General features: G+C 41.8%; 1 protein-coding gene across 3 annotated transcripts; it reads left to right on the top strand.

Annotated features, from left to right (window-relative positions):
• The first annotated feature begins 9,448 nt into the window (after positions 1-9,448).
• On the top strand, positions 9,449-15,925 carry LOC134210598 (probable E3 ubiquitin-protein ligase HERC4). 3 transcript variants are annotated; one of them, XM_062686714.1, is made up of 9 exons: positions 9,449-9,648; positions 10,479-10,607; positions 10,670-10,856; positions 11,688-12,081; positions 12,149-12,563; positions 12,775-14,405; positions 14,468-14,693; positions 14,759-14,872; positions 15,110-15,925. In XM_062686714.1, exons 2-9 carry the CDS (start codon positions 10,539-10,541, stop codon positions 15,260-15,262), a joined length of 3,189 nt encoding a protein of 1,062 aa, XP_062542698.1. In that variant the 5' UTR covers positions 9,449-9,648; positions 10,479-10,538; the 3' UTR covers positions 15,263-15,925. The 3 variants fall into 3 exon arrangements, with proteins under 3 accessions (XP_062542698.1, XP_062542696.1, XP_062542699.1); XM_062686712.1 differs by having other exon boundaries at positions 9,449-9,660; XM_062686715.1 differs by having other exon boundaries at positions 9,450-9,660; positions 10,670-10,841.
• Positions 15,926-21,756: the final 5,831 nt, after the last annotated feature.

Raw genomic sequence — 21,756 nt, 5'->3', positions numbered from 1 at the left:
GCCAGGCGTCGTAGTTTTCTGAAAGATGTTTATATCACAGCACTCAAGTGGTGAGTATTATAAGGAAACAAATTGGAATTTTTAAACGACCAACCAAATGCATTCAAATCTTCATATTATTGCACTACAAGAAGAAAACGAACTGCGATAATTTGGAATAGGTATATAGAAGCAACCGTCTCTAGAAATTGAGTATTGTTGAAGCCTAATCCGGACGTTTATCAATCTGCTGACTAGTTATTGTAAGGTTCTTATTTCTTTCGTTAGTTTTATAATATTGTTGATTCTATTCGATCAGAATAGCAGCGTCGTTGCACCAATGGCATTTTGAAGAGTTGCATCTCCATCTAGGGGGCGTTGGGGTAATTTGGCTACCCTAAGGAAAATATACATTATTTTAAACAATACAGTAACCTTAGTAAGTTGTTGGGGTCAATATGACCCAAAACGAAACTTCAAGAATAGCTTTTTACCTGATAATCCGATCGTTCTGCAATTACTTGACTTTTAATATTTTGTGGATATGAAGCATCTGACATGAAAAAAGTATTTTAAGGTGCAACAGGAACGACCCCACAAAAAAAGTTACGAATAAGATTTTAATGTTAGGGTCATATTGACCCAGAAATGTAAATGCTTATAAAACAGTCAAATTATAACCGAACTACTAAGTTTATATACCGTTCGAAAGATACAGGCTATGTGATGATATCTCGGGTACTTATTCAAAAGGACGTATGTGATTTTGTAAACAAAGATTTAAACGTCGATTTGTCCAATCTGATGGCACTTCCACGCAAACCAACAACACCAACAGGTAGCCGAAGCCTCCCTTCATCTGTCTATGGTGATGGTTTGCGATGGGAGGGCTATCAGATCGGACAAATCGACGTTCGAAGCTTTGTTTACAAAATCACCGTCCTTTTGAATAAGTACCCGAGATATGCTGGTTCTAGAGACAATGGCCACCGGGAAACGACTTCCACGGGGAGGAGGTGAGCCAGCCAAGGGCTGAAAGCCTCCCTAATAAAGATACAAAAAAAAAAGACTTCCACGGGGACCTTGTCGGTCATATAAGGGGATCATAAAAATCCCTCCATATATGCCTTCACCGGGGGCCCCTCGTAAGTTCCAAGCGTGGCCAATGTGGTCACTTATCGATTTCAAGCGCATAATCATCTATTTTGTGGAAAGAGCTGCCGCATGACATATTTTGGTGCTTAAACGAAAATGTCCTCTCCTACGGGTTCCCCGGGGGCACCTTGCATGTACCAGGAGTGTCCAATGTGGTCACTTATCGATTATAAGCGCATAACCATCTGTTTGGTGAAAAATCATGACAAAAGAGCCACCGCACGGCATATTTTGGTCAGAAATGTCCCCTTTTTCGGGTTTCCCGAAGGCACCTCATAGGTTCCAAGAGTGGCCAATGTGGTCAATTATCGATTTCGAGCGCATAATCATCTATTTTGTGGATAATCATGACGAAAGAGCCGCCGCATGGCGTATTATGGAGTTAAAACAGAAATGTTCTCTACGGGCTCCCTCGGGGCCCCTCATAGGTTCCAAGCGTGGCCAATGTGGTCACTTATCGATTTCAAGCGCATAACCATCTGTTAGGTGGAAAATCATGACAAAAGAGCCGCCGCACGGCATATTTTAGTGATAAAACGGAAATGTCCTCTTTTACGGGCTCCCCGAGGGCACCTCATAGGCCCCAAGGGTGGCCAATATGGTCAATTATCGATTTCAAGCGCATAATCATCTATTTTGTGGAAAATCATGACGAAAGAGCCGCCGCACGGCATATTTTGGTGCTTAAACGGAAATGTCCCCTCCTGCGGGTTCCCCGCATGTACCAGGAATGGCCACTTTCATTGGAAGCCCTCTCATGGACCATACATCACCGTTAAAAGAGAATCTATGGAGAATTAGCCATCGAGAGGCATATATGAAGCGATTTTTATGCTCCCCTTATATGACCGACAAGGTCCCCGTGGAAGTCGTTTTCCGGTGGCCATTGTCTCCAGAACCAGCATAGAACCACAGAGCCACAAAATTTTGGAGTTTATCTTTCAAACGGTGTATAAACTTTGTAATTCGGTTAAAATTTGACTGTTTTATAAGCATTTACATTTCTGGGTCAATATGACCCTAACATTACCCTAAACTAACATTACATAACCCTAACTTATTCGTAAGTTTTTCCTAATACATATACTGTTAACAATGAAATTTCAAATTCAATACGACAGTATAGACCGCGTAGAGCTATGGAAAATTATGGACGAGAACCGCCTCCCTGGGAAGCTTACCAGACTGATCAAAGCAACGGTGGATGGTGTGCAAAACTGTGTGAAGACTAAGACAGGGTGAAGAACTTTCGTGCCTGTGGTTCAACATTGCGCTAAAAGGTGTCATGCGGAGAGCCGATTTTCAACAGGTCCAGTCAATTTATTTGTTTCGCGGATGACATGGACATTATCGGCCGAACATTTGCAAAGGTGGCAGAGCTGTACACGCGCCTGATACGCGAAGCAACAAAAGTTGGACTGGTGGTGAATGCGTCAAAGACAAAGTAGGGGAACTGTTCCGATCTCCATCTCACTGTACATATATCCATCTCATCGCTAAACAAAGAAATACGGCACCAAATTCGTCGCTTCTTTTTGTCAACATGCGTGCTCGCTGCTGAAAAAAATCACAAAAATAATAAACAAACCAAATTCCTTTCCATTGCTTCGTTTTTGATGGGATGGAAATAGGAGCTATGAGATGAAGTGGCGAACCGTTCCCCTACATGCTTGTGGGCGGAACCGAGCGCGACAGGGACTGCCTGGGAAGCAGTGTTACGATAGACTAAATAAACTGAAAATGAGGAAGTTCTTCATCCTGCCATATTGTCTTGCTCAGTCTTATGCCGCGCGCCACTGGCAGTTGCGTAAAACCTCCGCATATCATTTCTATTCATGTTCTCCTGCGATTCAGCTATCACACTCTCTTCGTGTTGCCTTTTTTTCTGCGGTGGATTCGTTTCTCCTCTGCCCTTGCTACACTGTACCGCTCTCTGTGTTGGATCGGGTACGAGCAACTAGCATTCGACTCCTTGCAACATTTTTCTCGTCCATCACTCGCTGGCATTCCTCATCAAACAAACCATTTCTTTGGCATCGCTGTGCAGTGCCTAACACTTCCTGCGCTGTTATAGTCACAGCTTCGTGGATATTTTCCCACAATCTGTTGACGTCGCCAGATCCGGTGGCATCATCCTATCCGCTCGTCCAGCTTCTGGTGGTACTATTCAGCAACTCCTTCAAATTACAAGCGTTGGATATTGAAGCGCATCGTTCAGTTGTTTACATCCTATAACATCCGAGAAATGTCGTCCGTCGATCAGCACGTGGTCTATCTGTGAGCATGTGTTTCCACTCGGATGTTGCCAGGTGTGTTTACGGATATTCTTACGTGCGAAGTAGGTACTGCTGTTTGCCATCCCTCTAGCAGCAGCAAGTAACAAGCAGGTTACAAGTCGCAGACCATTTTCGTTGGTAGCGGAATGAAGGCTTTCCGTACCAATAACAGAGTGAAAGAAACTTTCTCTTCCGATCTGCGCATTTGCATCCCCGATAACAATCTTTACATCGTGTGTTGGGCACTCTCCGTAGGCCTTATCAAGGCTCTCATAGAACTCATCCTCCACGTCATCAGGCTTATCGTTCGTTGGGGCATAGATGCTGATCAGGCTATACTTGAAGAATTTGCCCTTTATTCTCAACACGCAAATGTGGTCGGATAACACGCTTCATCTGCTTCCCGATCACCATGAAGCCAACTTCTCGTTCTGCTCTGTCACCGCCGCTGTAGTAGATATGCTTCCTAAATGAAGTGTTCGCTATGGGATCCACCGCCCGGAATTCACGTTCTCCAGTTCTGGACCACCGTATTTCCTGAATACGGTTGCTACACTCACGCCGGCCTTCTGCAGCTCACGAGTCAGGAGAACAACACATGCGGGTTCATTCAAAGTTCTCATGTTCCAAGAACCGACTTTCCAATCGTTGTCCTTTATTCGTTGCGGGGGGAAGATGCAGAACTAGTTATTAGATATCACGCAGAATTGAACCGTTTGTTTGAGAAACTGCATATGTAACATTTTTGGCCAAAATGAGATTTTTATATATTTTGAATCCTCTTCCAAAAATACGTATTCTGGCAAAAAATACGAAAAAAAAAAATTTTGTTCAGGAATGTATGAAATTTTTTTTCGTTTGTTTGAGAAACTACATAAGTCCACGCACTTTGAAGAGCAATTATGGAGTACTGCTTACAGTTTTTTCACTGGAAGTGCCTCAGGGTGTTGAGTTTTGCCAAAAACTATTGATCTGTATCGAAGAAATCGAAAGGTTCGTTGCCAATTTGTTCAAAAACAGTTTTTTGTTGTTTTCTCGAAATTGCGTAAAATGGACTTGCACCCAAGTAACCATGAAGCTATATATGCTTGTAAAAAACACAGCCCTAAAAGTTGGCTTAAAGTGGAAAAGGGCAATTATAAGACCGAATTAATGGTTCATTACTTTGACATGTTGAAATAAAGCATCAATAATGCATCGCTGCATTCGTAATGCTGATTTAGAGTATCGTTGTCTGACAGTTGATGAATAAATGCAACTTCACATTGTTAAAACTGATCTAATGCAATTAGCATTTAGCATGCCGATTTGTGATTGATATATGTGCAATATTGTAATGCTTGGTGTTACTTGGGCAGTTTCTCAAACAAATGATTCAATTAATATGTTAAAAATTTCTACTCATTATGGCAGGCAGAGCAAAATTATCCTATTGGGAATTTTATTTTACCCTATCTTGCCTTGAAAAATCGAATCATCTATTGGCCTTTTTTGGAAAAAAAAGAGTTTTCATATAAATATACACGGTTTGGTTTTATTCGATTAAGGTGATTATACAATCAAGCCATGTGGTGAGTTTTAAAATTCACCACAAGGTTTTCTACTCGTAACATCAAAAGTTCAAATCTAGCGTAATAATTTTCGTACAATGCTGAAATTAAAGTCGATTGTTTAGCATGAGTAAGCAAACGATCTACGGATGTTTCATCCCCATGGGCGTTGCGGTTCTTTCAATTCGTGCTCTCGAAAAATCACTAGAAAAAAGCACGTGGTTTCAAAGATGGCCGATTTGTGGCTTTGTTGTATAACCACCTTAAGAAGTTTCAATAAAGCAATAAGTTGATCTCGAGATTTTGGCCATAACTTCTGAGCCAATAGTCCGATCTGGCCAATTTTCAATAGCAAACAATGGGACAGGATTCCCCATCGAGTCATTCGGTCAACGCTAAGTTCAAAAAAGGGTATACATACATACAAGAGGTGAGTGTCGTCCCGGTCTTTTAAGGGTTAACCAGAGACGATGCTATTATATAGAGACACGCGGAGAGAATTAAAACAATTCTGGCTGCACGTGGCCAGCAGACAAAAAAAAATATGTGCGATCGGCAACATAAAAAAATTGTGAGAACTTTTTTCGTTTGCTCAGAGGCCGCGTGATCAGTTCTTCAACCTGTGCACCGTTTGATTAAATTTAAATATTTCGAGAAAAACGCATATAAAAAGGACCTGAAATGACACATTCAATATAAATGATTCATCTTCAAGCGTGTTTCCCGTTCCGTCTATCTGCTTCTACGCTACATTTCATTTATCGAATTCAACGCCTTAAATTCAAACTAAACCAAACTAAAAATTTAAAAAATAACATCATGAGAATCATAATACTTTTCAATAGACAGATAAGGCATGTATCTATCTATTCAATGGAACGGTATCTTTCAGTTTAAAGTTATTTAGTAAAATGAGACGAGTCTTTATTGTTATATGTTAAGGCTCAAGACTCCATCACAATGTTTTGAGAATTAATGACTGTATCGCTTGTTTGTAACAGTGAGGCAATTGGTACGGAAAAGTGCAGCAGCGATAGATAAATTTTGTTTACAACTGGGGTGGGTGGAAATGGGGTGTTAAAAATATGCCAGCTGATGCATAATGTTGCCAGACTTGACGAAATTTTTATTCTATATCATAACACATGTTCACGGTGTATCAAATATATGGGTATTTATCGGTTTAAAATTTGTTATTCACCACTTAGAATTTAACAGAATCTTACATAACATGTTTAAATATTTATTTCTGGTATATTTGTTCAATCCGACAAACAGCAATGATTTTTTCCAATAAACAAATCTGGCAACGGTGAAGAGATGATTATTTTCTTGTGTATGCACACCTTTGTTGGCTGGCGTATACGTTGTATTGTTCAGATTGAATGAAGTTGCATCGCGTAGATTTTGTACTCACCATTTCACTTATTGCGCTAGTGAATTTGAGTCTTCCGCATTTTATTGCATTCACAAAACGGTCGTCAAATTTGTCTCTCACTTCGATTTTTGGAAAGCAGTTTTCGACAGTTTTTGGACGCGAAGTGAATTAATTGGTAGTCAATAATGAAGAAAAATGTGAAACTCAGTTAGTGAATATGTTTTAGGAGTGATTAAATCAAGAAAACAGTGGGAAAAGATCAAGTGAAAAATCAAGTGCGTGTGTATGTGTTTGCTCCAAACGTTTGGAGTTAGTATGCGTTCGATAAAAATTCGAATGCCGGCCCAGGAAAAAAGGTAGTTTTCAGCGTTTTTCTGCAATTCCTCAGTAATTGTTAATTTGGATAAGTGAAAAATTTATATGAAAATGTAATGAATATTCAATGATGGAGGTAAGTCGGCAAATAGTCCCAAAATATTGAATTTAGTTCAAAACTTTATTAGTATTAGTGCAGATTCGAATAAAATCATCGTCATTGTCGGATTGATTACGGTTTATAGAGCCTTAACCAGAAAATTAAAATATGTTTAGAATGATTAGACGGGTATTACATACATAACAGGAATCTAAACCATTCCTCAATAAATAATTATTCCATTTTTAGTTTATTTCTTTGATAAATAATTTTCTTCCGGAAGGGCTGTTCTCGAACCACGTGGACAGATGTCGAACAGTTTCAGATGTGTACCTCCCTCCATCAGCGTACACATCTGCTCATGCAATTTTTCATTAATTTGTGTGAACCATGGATAAACCTTCTAAGTTGTTCACAATGTAAACGAATATCAGCTCCTAAATATTTTGGATATTGGATTTGACGAAAAATTCTTCATAAGCTTAAATCCCAATCATTACACCCAGTTCTTTGAGTTCGATTAAGTCCTTTAGCGTCAATGAAACTATGAGTTAACTAACCCCACGAAAAAAAATCATAAAAAATCAAAGAAAATTCAGGTGGTGTTTAAAAAGCTGTGAAAGTTCAGGATAACCGAGGAATAAAAGAATACCAAACGGTAAAAACAAATATTGGGTGTATAAAATATTAAAGATGCTTTTGCTCCGATGTGCTTATTCAATGCCGGACTTTCGCCATGAAACGCTTTGCGAGAGCAGAAAATTTATTTAATCACCGCCTCTTTTCTCTTTCTATTTTGTTCCGATTGCGCGCTCTTCATCCAATCGCGCATGCGCTGTAGGCACCAAACCGATATGCTTTTGTACATCGGAACCAAACCGTGCACTGCCAGCGACGAACGCTTTGACTACCTATACATCGCTGATTGCGGTTAGAGCGGATGACCTACACATGCAGAGTAATGTGTGTATGATGCATGGCAAACCGTTCTCAACTGAAAGTGCACGTGATGGACAACATGTGGCAGTGCGTCGTTTCGGTATCGTTGAGTAAAATATAACGCGCCCCCATCGCAGCATTTCGGTTGCCTCGGTTGCCTCATATGCATATCACATGGATCACATGCCGCCTATAAAAAAAAATCGAGCATATACGATTATTTATTTATACCTAATCGTCATATTTGTACAAAACATATGACAACTGCACATAATCCAAATATATATTTGGATACGAATGGCAAGAAATCTTTAGAGAGTTTAACTGTTCGGGACAAAATTGCTACCTGTGCAGTGCGACGCCTCTGCGTTTGCTCCAACTACATATTTTGTCTTCTTTAGCACCATTTCCTTATATTCAACAATAAATATGATTAAATACCATATATAAATTTGCTATGAGAACTCTGAAAACATGTTCATTTACTGAACTTTTCAAACTTTTTTATAATGTCTATAATGTTGATTGCAATACCTATCTTGCATTTAGTACCGATTGGTACTTTGCTCGTTTGGTATTGCGTTTGACGGTTCGTTTGCTACTTTCGGCTTCATTGTTTGCGGGCCTCTATCTATAAACAACGTCTCTGAGGTTAACAACTGTTATTGGGATTATGAAAACTTCTCTGTTCCCTGGGCTTCGTTGGCTTCAACCTCAGCTTTAACAATCTGCTTCCAGAATCCAGATTATCATGCAATCGTCTTTGGATCATCGTGAAAGTGTGAATGTTTTGTTAATAGGAGATCGTCAGTTGCATTCTAGCAAATATTCCGCTTGAGGCCCTTCCTAAATATTTTAACAACAGCCACTACACCTGATGGTATAATTGCAATATTTCCATTACCAGGCGACAGGTGGTGTTGCTGTGTGTTTGTATCAATGTAATATTGCATATACACTAGTGACATCTGCTGTTCGATATCGTAAGCTTTCAATGTTCCTTCCACACACACGAGGTGGAGAACAGTCTTGAAGAAATTGAAAGTATACAGCTAGAATTTAGTATAGAGATGAGTGACGTTTAGCGCTCGCATACTAATGTGCAATTCGTCATGTGTAATAACATGTTTGTTTTCCTTCTGCTCATAACCTCAAAAATGATCGGGTCATCACAATGATATCAAAAGAGTCAAAAAATATAGGGAAATATACTCATTTTTACCCAATCTTTGCTGAGTTGCACCATCTAGGGGTGTTTGTTTTCCTTTTATCGCCACTCACACATTCGGACGTGAGAATCTCAATGGAGGTACAATGAAATCTCTTTTATTGTTTAGAACTGTAAAACAAGTCGTGGGAACAAAAAATCTAAAAATTATTTGTTGCTTTTTGACCCCGGTTTCATATTGATGCGATGCGTAGTTAATGAGAACGGATGATTTGTCCATACAAGGAAATTCATTTTACTTTAAATGTTGTGGCGCCATCTCGTTCAAACAGCACCTTTGTCTTTGCCTTATTGATGCCACACTCCTTGCCACAATCACTATATATAATATTGGAGATAAACAAGTAAATTAATAAATACAATGTCATACAAATTTCTGCGTTTTCGGCGTTTGAACAATATTGTAAAACAACCCTGCTATCATCACTGAATTTTGAATTCTCTTTACAAATAAACTTTCAAACTGTTCACATCTCTCCATACTGCTTAAGGATTACGTCATTTCCAAATGTAATTCTCGAAAACTGTCAGTTGAGAGAAACTTCCACAAGAATCACAAAAACAGCAATCATTGCAGGTTCAACTAGTTAAATAATTTCGGTGAAAATTTGCAGCTTGATTAAAATTGCATTATCTGAAGTGTTTTATCAGTTAGTAAGAGCAAACCTCGCTCGTCGGTGTGCATGGACAACGCTGTCAAATAGGATTTATTCAGCTTAAAACTCACGGTAAAACAACAGGTTTGTATCCGCTCAACCTTCTCCGTTGCTTCGTATCGTTCGCGACGTTTCCATTATGTTTAGATCAGGTTTCGATAGAATCTATCGATATTGCCATCATGAGGCCATATACGGAAGGATGCTTGAGTACATACATGTTTTGAGATGATCTTTTTAGAAGATACAACTAATTTGTTGAAATACAGTAGATTGCATACAGAATACCATCTATCATCTTATGCAGCCGAAGGAATGTCTGTTTTTTCAGCGTCGCGTAACCTTTTGCAATAGTCCGTTTATTATGCGTAGAAAATTCTACATCAGATTATAATCGAGATTGACCCACACCATAGAATTTTAGATGGTCAATAGATTGAAATTTAGTGTACCCAGCTATTGAAAAAGGAGTTGTAAAGATCACATAGAAAATGCCACATATCCATGTTTTATTTAAGCAGCGCTATCTAAGAAAAATGTCTCGGATATAATGATTCTAAACCATTTGAACGTATTTTTCAAACTCCTGCCTATGTGGCTATGATGTACCATATTCTGCAGTTCTACTTTAAATGTTATTCTGGAATTGCAAAACACAGTTGCTGGGAAACAGCAACGTAGTATTGTTTTGGTACACATTATCCATTTAAAAATTAAAGGGTATCTTTTGTTTTGGTTCTCAGTATTATTTGAATTGTGACGAAATAAAATGTCAATATTTGTTGGTGAGAGAAACCACAAAAAAAACTTGATAAGATAACATGAGTATAAGGAGATTTCTCGAAACGCAAAAGAAATGTGTAAACTTTCATTCTTGGTTTATGGACGATTTGTCATTTCAGTGTATTGATCGTGGATGCAACGTTAACTGTATAAGAGAAGACCAAAACTGAAGCAGCAGTATGGCGGTCTACTGCTGGGGCAATACCGTCCACGGCGAGCTCGGATTAGGTGGCATCGAAGATGAGCAGGTAAACATCCACATACGTCGAACCAGCTGACAACATTATTTAGCATTTGTTCCATGTTCCAGGTTCTTCTTCCGCGCGAAATGGACTGGTGCCATTCGTCCAGCGTACAGCAGGCTGCCTGTGGCGCCTCGCACACCCTCCTGCTGACCAAGGATGGAAAGTTGTTCTCCTGCGGGAACAACGACCACGGACAGCTGGGTCACGATACGGACAATCTGCCCAACAAACGGCCACGTACGTGCCGCTTTAGTATGTGATACTTCTTGCCACACGTTGTTGAAGTTGTGATTCATTCCGCTCGCTCACCCTTTTGTAGTTTTGCTTTGATTTAAACTATAAGGGAATCACATCATGGTTTGAAAAAAGTATATTTTTTTAATTCGGAATAATTGAAGATAAGTCAAAGGATACGGGGAGTAGTTCAGCGTGTTCAAATATATCGATTGAAAAACATGAAGTTTATGTCATAGATATAGATTAACCAATTGAACTTAGGGGTCACTCAAAATCGCTTACAATTTGTTCAAACCATGATTGGATGCTCTTTTCGGTCATTAAATTTTTGCTTTGGTTTTTGCGGAATATGAATATGTAGCTTTTTTACTTATTCTTCCACGATTAAGGCTGAGGTATTTATTATATTATGAATAAAAGTATGAGTAAAATTTTACGACTGGCAATAATCCAACAGCTAAGATCCCGGAAACGTAATCGACAATTATCGGTAAAGAATTAAAAAAGGGCTTTCAGATTCGCCCCAAATAAATGTATCTTTGTAATTGCTGGGACTTGAATTTATGGATCGTTGTTACAAATGCCTTTCTCCATTGAAGAGACGTGTGCCCCACTGTCGACGATTTTTGGCCACCTGTGCCAAATCAATATCGATTTCCACATTTTCAAATATTTCACAATGTCTCTTCAATGCTTTATTTATTTTTGTTTGTTCTTTTTGTGTAGACGTAGATACACTAACGTTTTACCTTGGGGGGATAAATTTTCTATTACAATCAATCAGTTAACGTTGTTACTCATCAATCAATTACTCATCCATTCATAACCCCTTATTCAACCCAACAGAGTTCATCTCATCGCTGGAAAACTACATCGTAACGCAGGTTACATGCGGCAACTCGCACTCACTCGCCCTAACCAACTGGGGCCAAGTGTTCAGCTGGGGTTCCAACGCGATCGGACAGTTGGGCCACGACTCCGATCTGCAAACATACGGCACCCCGCGAATGGTCAGAACGATCGCCACGAAAACCGTTGTCCAGATCGCATCCGGCCAGTTTCACTCGCTAGCGCTCACCAACAGCGGTGAACTGTTCTCGTGGGGCGCCAACGGGTATGGTCAGCTGGGACTGGGTACGACCACCGAAAAAGTGGTCACCCCAACGTTGGTGAAATCGCTTGCCGGAATCCCGATCGCATTTATCGCTTGCGGAGGTAATCACAGTTTCGCCGTTTCCAAGTAAGATGTTTGTGATGGTGACGACTAACGTGATAACGGTTTGATGGTTTCTGTCTGTTTTCCCCAGATCTGGTGCAATATTTGGTTGGGGGAAGAACACGTTTGGGCAGTTGGGTTTAAATAATCTCGTTTCCCGGTGCTTTCCACAACAGTTGAAAACACTGCGAAACTTGGGGGTGCGGTACATCAGCTGCGGCGATGATTTCTCCGTTTTTCTGACACAGGAGGGAGGCGTGTTCACATGCGGAGCGGGCACCTTCGGTCAACTGGGACACGGCACGTGTAGCAACGAGATCCTTCCCAGGATGGTGTTTGAGTTGATGGGTAGTAAGATTACGCAGATTGCTTGCGGACGGAGGCATACGTTGGCGTTTGTACCTTCCAGGGGAAAGATATACGGGTTTGGATTGGGCGGAGTCGGACAATTGGGAGTAGGTGTCAGTACCAATTATAATACGCCACAGATTGTGCGTGGGCCTTGGGTAAGTTTTTGGTTTAAACGGATTTTTAATTAGTATTGCAAGCTAATCTATCGTGTTCTTATTCATGTTCAAACACAATTTTAAACGAATCTGTACCACATTTACGTTTGAAAATTTTGTTCGTCCGTAAACCGGAACGCGAGTGATTTGTTTCAATGTTTGTTTTGTATTATTCTTTTTATTAATAATCTTTCGTATCATTCTCTCATAGATTGATCCGGGTCCGAAAACACTTGAAAGCCTCAGTTCTAATTCAACAAATGACTTGATTGTGGGAAAAATCTTCGCCGGTGGTGATCAATGCTTTGTTTCTCTTCAAAGTAATGATCATGAAAGTATAGGCTCTGCAGATTATCGCTTATACGAACCAGGCTCTCAGATCTTGACGATGTCCGCCGAAATCAGCAATAGCCTTTGCCGCATTCAACCGGAAGACAACATCGACATTGATTTGCTCAGTGTGATCGAAACCGTCTTCAAAAGTTTGGCATGCTTCAATGGCTCTTGGCTACTGCCCAATGAGCAGCACCAGTGCTGTTCATCTAAACAACCCGGAGTCGACATGGAGGCCGCAGAAGTATCCTTCGAAAACATTCGGAAAATCGAACACGACACTTTGAAGCAGTTGATCTGGGAATCGATCTCGAGCGATCTTATCACCTCGCTGGTGGCGTCTCCTGCTGATGTGGAAACGCTACGCATTTATCTAACGCTGCCAATGTATCACGAATTTATCAATTCAAAGAACTACGCCAAACTACACTCGCCCTTCAGTCTAGCTGTTCAGAAACTGCAGAAAAATCCATTCACCATCGTCAGTCGATGGTGGTCCAACCAATCGGTTGAATATTTTGAACGCATGGTGGAGAACTTCAAAAGCGTCATTCTGTACATAATCAACTTCAAATTCCCCAAAGTGGTGGGCAGTAATGGCGAGGAGCGTCAGGAAATACGTTACGAGTCGAATCTAGCCGCAATGTTGGACATCGTAGGAATCCTGTACCAAATAAACCACATCGAGCGAAAGCAAAAATTGCCTTATGAACAGTTCCACATCCACGAGATAGACGACTTGATCGACATCCGGCTGGACTACGTCCGCTGGGTAACCGACACCAACGGGACCTACTTCTCACTGTGCAATTATCCATTCATCTTCAATGCGTCCGCCAAGACGTACTTACTGCAAACGGATCAGGGACTTCAAATGCATCAAGCCATGCAGGACGCAGCGCACGCCAGTTTTCTCTCGCTCTTCCGACCGGATGTCAACATTTCGCAGTTCATCGTGTTGAATGTGTCGCGGGAAAACATCGTGCAGGACACGATCCGGGAGCTGGCCCAGTACACACCAAACGATTTGAAGAAACCGCTCAAGATTAAGTTCCACGGCGAGGAAGCCGAAGATGCCGGTGGACTGCGGAAAGAATTCTTCATGCTGTTGCTCAAAGATATCCTGGATCCCAAGTACGGCATGTTCAAAACGTTCGAGGAGTCCAGATCTATTTGGTTCACTGAGGACTTCTTCGACAACGAGGAGGCCATGTTCGCTCTGATCGGAATACTTTGCGGGTTGGCTATCTACAATTTCACGATCATCAATCTACCGTTTCCGCTGGCGTTGTACAAGAAACTGCTGGACGAACAGGTGGACTTGTCCGATTTGAAGGATCTGTCACCAACAGTGGCGCAATCCATGCAGTCCATTCTCGACTACACGGAATCGGACTTTGAAGAAGTTTTCGACCTGTCGTTCTCAACGACGCGGGATTACTTCGGGGAGATGCAGACAATCGAGTTGATGCCCGGAGGCGACAAGACGCGGGTCACTTTGGAGAACAAGTGAGTTTCTCGTTCGTCGGGTTTTGGTTATTTTTGTGATACATTTTTTGTGTGTTTTCCAGGGAAGAATTTGTTCGCCTCTACATTGACTACGTGCTGAACAAATCAGTGGATAAGTCATTCAAACAATTTCGACTAGGGTTCATGAAGGTTTGCGGTGGCAGTGTCCTCAAGTTGTTCAAAGCTCACGAACTGATGGCGGTGGTTATCGGTAATGAGGAGTACGATTGGCATCTTCTGGAGGAGAACGCCGAGTACAAAAATGGATACAAGTCCAGCGACCCCACGGTAAATATGAGACTCAATTTATTGATACCAGTGAATGTGTGGTTGCATTGTTAATTTATTTAAAGATTCGGTGGTTTTGGGAGGTCTTCCACGAGTTGCCACTAGAGGAAAAAAAGAAGTTCTTGCTTTATCTAACAGGCTGTGATCGTATACCAATTCAAGGCATGAAAGCAATCAAGGTGGGTATATTTTCTGATTTAGGTACATACAACTCCCTGCGTTTTTTATGACCGAAAAAAAGATAGAAGACAACATCATCAAGTGGTTTCTTGTCGATCTCGAAATTATCACAATTGAGATTGAAAATTACAAAAATCTTAAAATCCTTCTTGGTGCGTTGGTCCATTTTGCTTCCCACTTAAGTCTATTTCATGATTCCTTCATGAACAATAATCAATCAATTCTCTACCGAGCAGATCCATATTCAACCAACGCCCGACGACAAGTTCCTGCCGGTGGCACACACCTGCTTCAACCTGCTCGATCTACCCCAGTACAAGACGAAGGAAAAACTCAAGTACAAGCTGCTGCAAGCAATTCAGCAAACTCAGGGCTTCAGTTTGGTATAGCCAGCACGTGTGAGTATTCCGCAACCCCTAGATATGGATACGATACTCGATTACAAAATCCCAGATTCCGTTGAAACTCATAGAAGACTGCCAGAGAAGGCCGCCATCAAAATTAATTCAACCCTTGCGGGTGCATTGTGTTACAGGAAATCCACTTTAAACAGAAATTCATACGGTCGGTCTGGGTGGGTGAGCATTATGTTAGAACTCAGATATACTGTACAAGAGAGCTTTAATATGCTTTTATTGGGCAAATAGATTATTAGACGTATGACTGACTGCGTTGTCGACCTATTCATTGGTCGGAAGCAGGAAATTTTAAATTATAAATTAAGAATTGTTTGTTACTGAGAGATGAAAAAAATCAACTTATTTATTCCAATCTTTTGACCAGTGATTCAGAAGCGAAGCATCCACATAATGCTTTTCTTCATATACAATTAGTTAAGATGGTGATCTCGGTTATTTCCATTTGTTAGTTTACCCGAATTGGAGATGAATCGGACAAAAAAAAATCCGCACTGGTAGCAGAGTTCATTACACGTTTAAAACAAACAACTTGCTTGAAATTCAACTGGCTAGGCCAACGAATAGGCTGCAATGCGAAGCGATGTAGCCTTGATGTTTGATCGTTAACTAGGTTAAAATAAAAGATTTAAAATAAATTTCTTTTTTACATAAAGCAAACGGATGTAAATATCTAACAACGTATTCGAAAGCCTACAAAGTAGTGAATCTTTCGGATGATGCTTCACTTCAACACTTTAATTTTATTTCTAAACAAATATATGCATTAGAAAGGCGAAACTCTCTGCAAGCATTCCAGTGAAAGACGCTCCAAATTTTCTAGAGGTTTGGCTACTAACACAGAAGGACGGAAACAGCATGATGAGGAAAGGTGAAGATGACGTATCTAAATCTGGTAAGGTTGTGCATGACTGAGAACAACTTTACATTTTGTGGTAGCTACTACAAACAGAGGGAGAGCCCATGGAAAATTCGCTATCGCAGTTTTTGTGCGAACTATTCATGGCGAAATAACCCACAGGAACAAGGAGAGAAATGGTGGAGATACGTCGACGTCATTTATAGTATTATCAATAGAAAGGATCTGCCCGATTTAAGAATCGAATAACTATGTACATAAGAACATAAAATTCGCCTACGTGAAAGGAAAGGAATGTAAATTTCCTCTCTTGGATCTAATGATCATCAAGAAAGCAAGTACAACATGCAATCTCTAACTCTACTCTGGAAGCCCAAAACATTAAGAGAGTTATCCCATACACATCGAATCATTCATAGCAACAGCACTTCATTAAATGATTCACAGGGTGCAAACGATACGCAGATGGAGCAGCAATTAGCAGTGTCAGGTAGCAACAGCAAAACATCGTTTATAAAAAGCTAGGAAAACAGTCGAGCAATATTACTGTCCTGTCGGGCCTATCTTAACTCCTACCAAACGAATCACCAGGAAGAATCGAAACCAAAGCACAGAACTTGATAGAATGACTAGCTTTTCCAGCTAAGCGAGAAGTATTTCATGATCTACTGTTTAAAATGCCGCTAGATCCATATACGTAGCACCAATCTGCCACCCTTAGACCACACTCAAAATAATTGTCACTTTAATTCCACTATAAAAAGTCATGTAGACTTTAAAAATCGAAACTTTCATCGGCCTTTATTATTATTTATTCAGACTAAGGCCGAAGTGGCCTGTGCGGTATATAAGAGTCTTCTCCATTCGGCTCGGTCCATGGCTACACGTCGCCAACCACGCAGTCTACGGAGGGTCCGCAAGTTATCTTCCACCTGATCGATCCACCTTGCCCGCTGCGCAGCTCGCCTTCTTGTGTCCGTCGGATCGTTGTCGATAACCATTTTCACCGGGTTATTGTCCGACATTCTGGCTACGTGCCCGGCCCACCGCAGTCGTCCGATTTTCGCGGTGTGAACGATGGATGGTTCTCCCAACAGCTGATGCAACTCGTGGTTCATTCGCCTCCTCCACGTACCGTCCGCCATCTGCACCCCACGATAGATGGTACGCAGCACTTTCCTTCCAAAAACTCCAAGTGCGCGTTGGTCCTCCACGAGCATCGTCCAGGTCTCGTGTCCGTAGAGGACTACCGGTCTAATGAGCGTTTTGTAGATTGTCATTTTGGTACGGCGGCGAACTCTATTCGATCGGAGCGTCTTGCGGAGTCCAAAGTATGTACGATTTCCAGCCACTATGCGTCTCCGAATTTCTCTGCTGGTATCATTTTCGGCTGTCACCAATGAGCCCAAGTACACAAATTCTTCTACCACCTCGATTTCGTCACCACCGATGCAAACTCGCGGTGGGTGGCTCACATTGTCTTCTCTTGAACTTCTTCCTATCATGTACTTCGTCTTCGACGTGGTGACGACTAGTCCGATCCGCTTGATTTCCCTCTTCAGTCTGATGTAAGCTTCCTCCATCTTCTCAAAGTTACGTGCCATAATATCTATGTCGTCGGCGAAGCCAAATAGCTGGACGGTCTTATTGAAAATTGTACCACTCGTGTTAATCCCTGCTCTTCGTATTACCCCTTCCAAAGCGATGTTGAATAGCAGACACGAAAGACCATCACCTTGTCGTAACCCTCTGCGGGTTTCGAAGGGACTCGAGAATGCCCCTGAAACTCGAACTACGCACATCACCCGATCCATCGTCGCTTTGATCAACCGTGTCAGTTTATCCGGAAATCCGTTTTCGTGCATTAGCTGCCATAGCTGGTCCTGATCGATTGTATCATATGCGGCTTTGAAGTCGATGAATAGATGATGTGTGGGCACGTTGTATTCGCGGCATTTCTGCAGTACTTGGCGAATGGCGAACAACTGGTCCGTTGTGGAGCGTTCGCCCATAAAACCCGCCTGGTACTGCCCCACGAACGCCCTTGCAATTGGTGTTAGTCGGGGGCATAACATTTGGGAGAGTACCTTGTAGGCGGCGTTCAGCAATGTGATTGCGCGGTAGTTGCTACAATCCAGCTTATCGCCCTTTTTGTAGATGGGACACACGACACCTTCCATCCACTCCTGCGTCAAAACTGCCTCCTTCCTTGGTTATGACCCAGTGCAGCGCTCTAGCCAGTGCCTCACCACCGTGTTTAAATAGCTCTCCTGGTAGTTGGTCAACCCCAGGGGCTCTGTTATTCTTCAGCCGGCCAATCTCCTCCTGGATTTCCTGGAGATTCGGAGCCGGTAGAATTATGTCCTGCGCGCGTTTCCCCAGGTCCATCACCATACCGCCATCTTAGTCTGCCACATCGCCATTCAGGTGTTCTTCGTAGTGCTGCTGCCACCTTTCGATCACGCTCATACGTAGGAAGATTTCCGTTTATGTCCTTATACATACCAGGCTGTGGTAAGTGGCCCTTACGTGAACGGTTTAACTTCTCATAGAATTCTCGTGTGTTATTAGCGCGGTACAGTTGCTCCGTCTCTTCACGGTCTCGATCTTCATGCTGACGCTTTTTCCTCCGGAAAATCGAGTTTTGTCTGTTCCGCGCCTGTTTATATCGTGCCTCGTTCGCCCTGGTGCGGTGTTGCAGCAATCTCGCCCATGCTCCATTCTTCTCTTCTACTAACTGCTCACATTCGCCGTCATACCAGTCGTTTCTCGGATCCGGGGGCACCGTGCCAAGTGCAGTGGTTGCGGTGCTACCGATGGCGGATCGAATATCTCTCCAGCCATCTTCAAGAGCAGCGCCTAGCTGCTCTTCCGTTGGGAGTGCCACTTCCAGCTGCTGCGCGTATTCTTGGGCTAGTCTACCGTCTTGTAGCCGCCAAATGTTAAGCCGCGGCGTCCGACTTCGACGCGTGTTGTTCACCGTAGAGAGTTTTGAGCGCAGGCATACTGCAACGAGGTAGTGGTCGGATTCAATATTCGCACTGCGGTATTGGCTGGTGGTGCAAAGGACTGACTTTAAAGATCTCCATCCTGAGCGTTGCCCGGCTATCGCTTTAACCTGTTGCCAGGTAAGATTTCGGCTTCTTTTATTTCTTTATTGAGGCTTCGCCGCCATGAGCCTCTGGGTCTGCCTCTGCTGCGATGTCCCGCTGGGTTCCAGTCTAATGCTTGTTTACAGATTTCGTTTCCGCCCCTACGTAGAGTGTGGCCGACCCAGCCCCACTTCCGATCCCGAATTTCGGTTGCTATCGGCCTCTGGTGACAACGACGATGGAGCTCGTTGTTTGATATCCAGTTGTGAGGCCACCAGGCCCGAATTATAAACAGCAGGCATCTGTTAATGAACACCTGCAGCCGTTGAGTGTTCTCCACTGATACACACCATGTTTCGCTAGCGTATAACAGCACAGATTTCAAATAAAACTTACTCAAATCACAAGTGCATCTTAATAAGAAATGTAGTGGAATTCATTAGAGAAAATAATATCTATATGCTCTTCTAGTGAATTCTACTCAATATAAATGCATGAAAAATATATGAGTGGGGTTCTCAGAGCAAAATGTATGTTTATTAACAATCGCTAATGAAACATTTTGCAGAAGCATTATGAGAACGATTTGCAAAAAATATGTTTGAGTGTGAATTAATTTTCTACTCCTTACGGAATATGAATTTTATGGATACTATAGATAAAAATTATCGAAGTTTCACTTAAAATTTAAGTATATGGCCAAACGAAAATTCACTTAAATTTTATTTTATTTTATTACTCAATAATGGCGGTTTTCCTACCTATGGATTTGCTGACGACTATCCAACATTGATAGAGGGTTTGTGCATTACTACCTTATTCGACCTGATGCAAAACGCTCTTCATGTAGTTGAAAGTTGGTGTCGCCAATATGGCCTTTCGGTCAATCCGAATAAAACATCTATTGTTCTTTTCACGGAAAAACTTAACCGTAATGGTATTCGTCCATTACATCTTTTTGGTTCAGAAAGAATTCAATGTAACTGATCAAGTAAAGTATGTGGATCTAATTTTGGATTCAAAGCTTTCATGGACTCCTAACATTGACGTGTATGGCTTTCGGCCAATGCCGACAAACCTTTGGTAGAAGTTAGGGTCCTAAACCCAAATATATCAAATGGATTTACATAACAGTTGTACGACCAATTTTGGCTTATGGATGTCTTGTGTGGTGGCAAAAGGGGGAAGTGAGGACAATTCAGTCTAAATTAGGCCATCTTCAAAGGATGTGCCTAATGGCAATGACTGGTGCGTTCTCTTCAACTCCCACGGCTGATCACACTACACACATTTTGTTGTTACCGCTTATGGTTAATTGGGACAAAATTTTCCTTGCTCCAAGTGATCTCACACACTCCTCGAAGCCGAAGGTAGAGCAGGTGCAGGCGTCTATTCGCGTGAGCTGAGATTGGAACAGTCACACTCACTGGGTACACACTGCACTGTCTTTCAAGCGGAAATATTTGCCATTATGTGTGGAGTGCAATCCGCACTACAGAAACACATAATGGGCAAAGTAATATACTTCTGTTCAGATAGCCAAGCAGCTATCAAAGCCCTCGCATCGGCCAACTCAAGGTCGAAGTTGGTAATCGCATGTCGAACTCAAATTGAGGTCATTGAGAAACTGAATTCAGTTAATACTTTACACCTTATATGGGTACCTGGCAATTCTTCCATAGCTGGAAACGAATTGGCTGATGAGTTAGCTCGTAATGGAGCATCACATGACTTTATTGGTCCTGAGCCAGCCATTCCAATATCCAAGTGTTGGGTGAAGCTTTTGATCAACTCTTGGGCTAATCTGTCTAAACAGAATTGCAGTGTATTAGTCAAGGCCTTGACAGGTCACTGCCGACTGAACTATCACATGGCAAATATTCAACGCGTAGAATCATCTGTTTGTGATAGTTGTGAATCCGATTATGGGACTTCTTATCATCTAATATGTAACTGCCCAGTCTATGCACAATTGCGCTTCCAAATATTTGGTAAACACTTAGTGAGATTGACTTCAGAAACCTGATCCTGCAGATTATTTTGTTGTTCATAACCCGTTGTGGTAAGGAGCTATAAGCTCTTGTACGCTTATGCGTTGTATGCCCTCTTCAAGGGCCCTTTTCCAAACTTTCCCTTTGTTCTCCCATCCACATTCCTTTCCTTTTTGTTCACTTCCTTTTCCGTCAGGTGTGTGATGAAAAAGGCTGTGAAAGCGTTGTCACAAATCTCCCAAATATAGGTGAACGGCACATAATGAGCACTCATTACGATTAATAAAGGGGCGGGGCTAATGGGATTACTTAATTAGATACAAGAAAACTGCTTTCCGGCGCGCGCGAGCCATTTTGATGGGGATTCCGTAAAGAGCGGTCTAACAAGATTTCACGCACAGCAGACGCAACAATGCAGCACGAAGGCGCGGGCAGTGGCAATGCTGAGAATTTATTTATTTTTGACGTAGGACTACGCCTGTCTTTTCTATATTGACACGTTGTGCGTTCATGTCGTCGATGACG

Source organism: Armigeres subalbatus, chromosome 2 (genome assembly GCF_024139115.2).
Source record: "Armigeres subalbatus isolate Guangzhou_Male chromosome 2, GZ_Asu_2, whole genome shotgun sequence".
Lineage (NCBI taxonomy): Eukaryota > Metazoa > Arthropoda > Insecta > Diptera > Culicidae > Armigeres > Armigeres subalbatus.
Note: the sequence above shows the minus strand (reverse complement) of the source record. Positions and strands in the feature narration are given on the sequence as shown.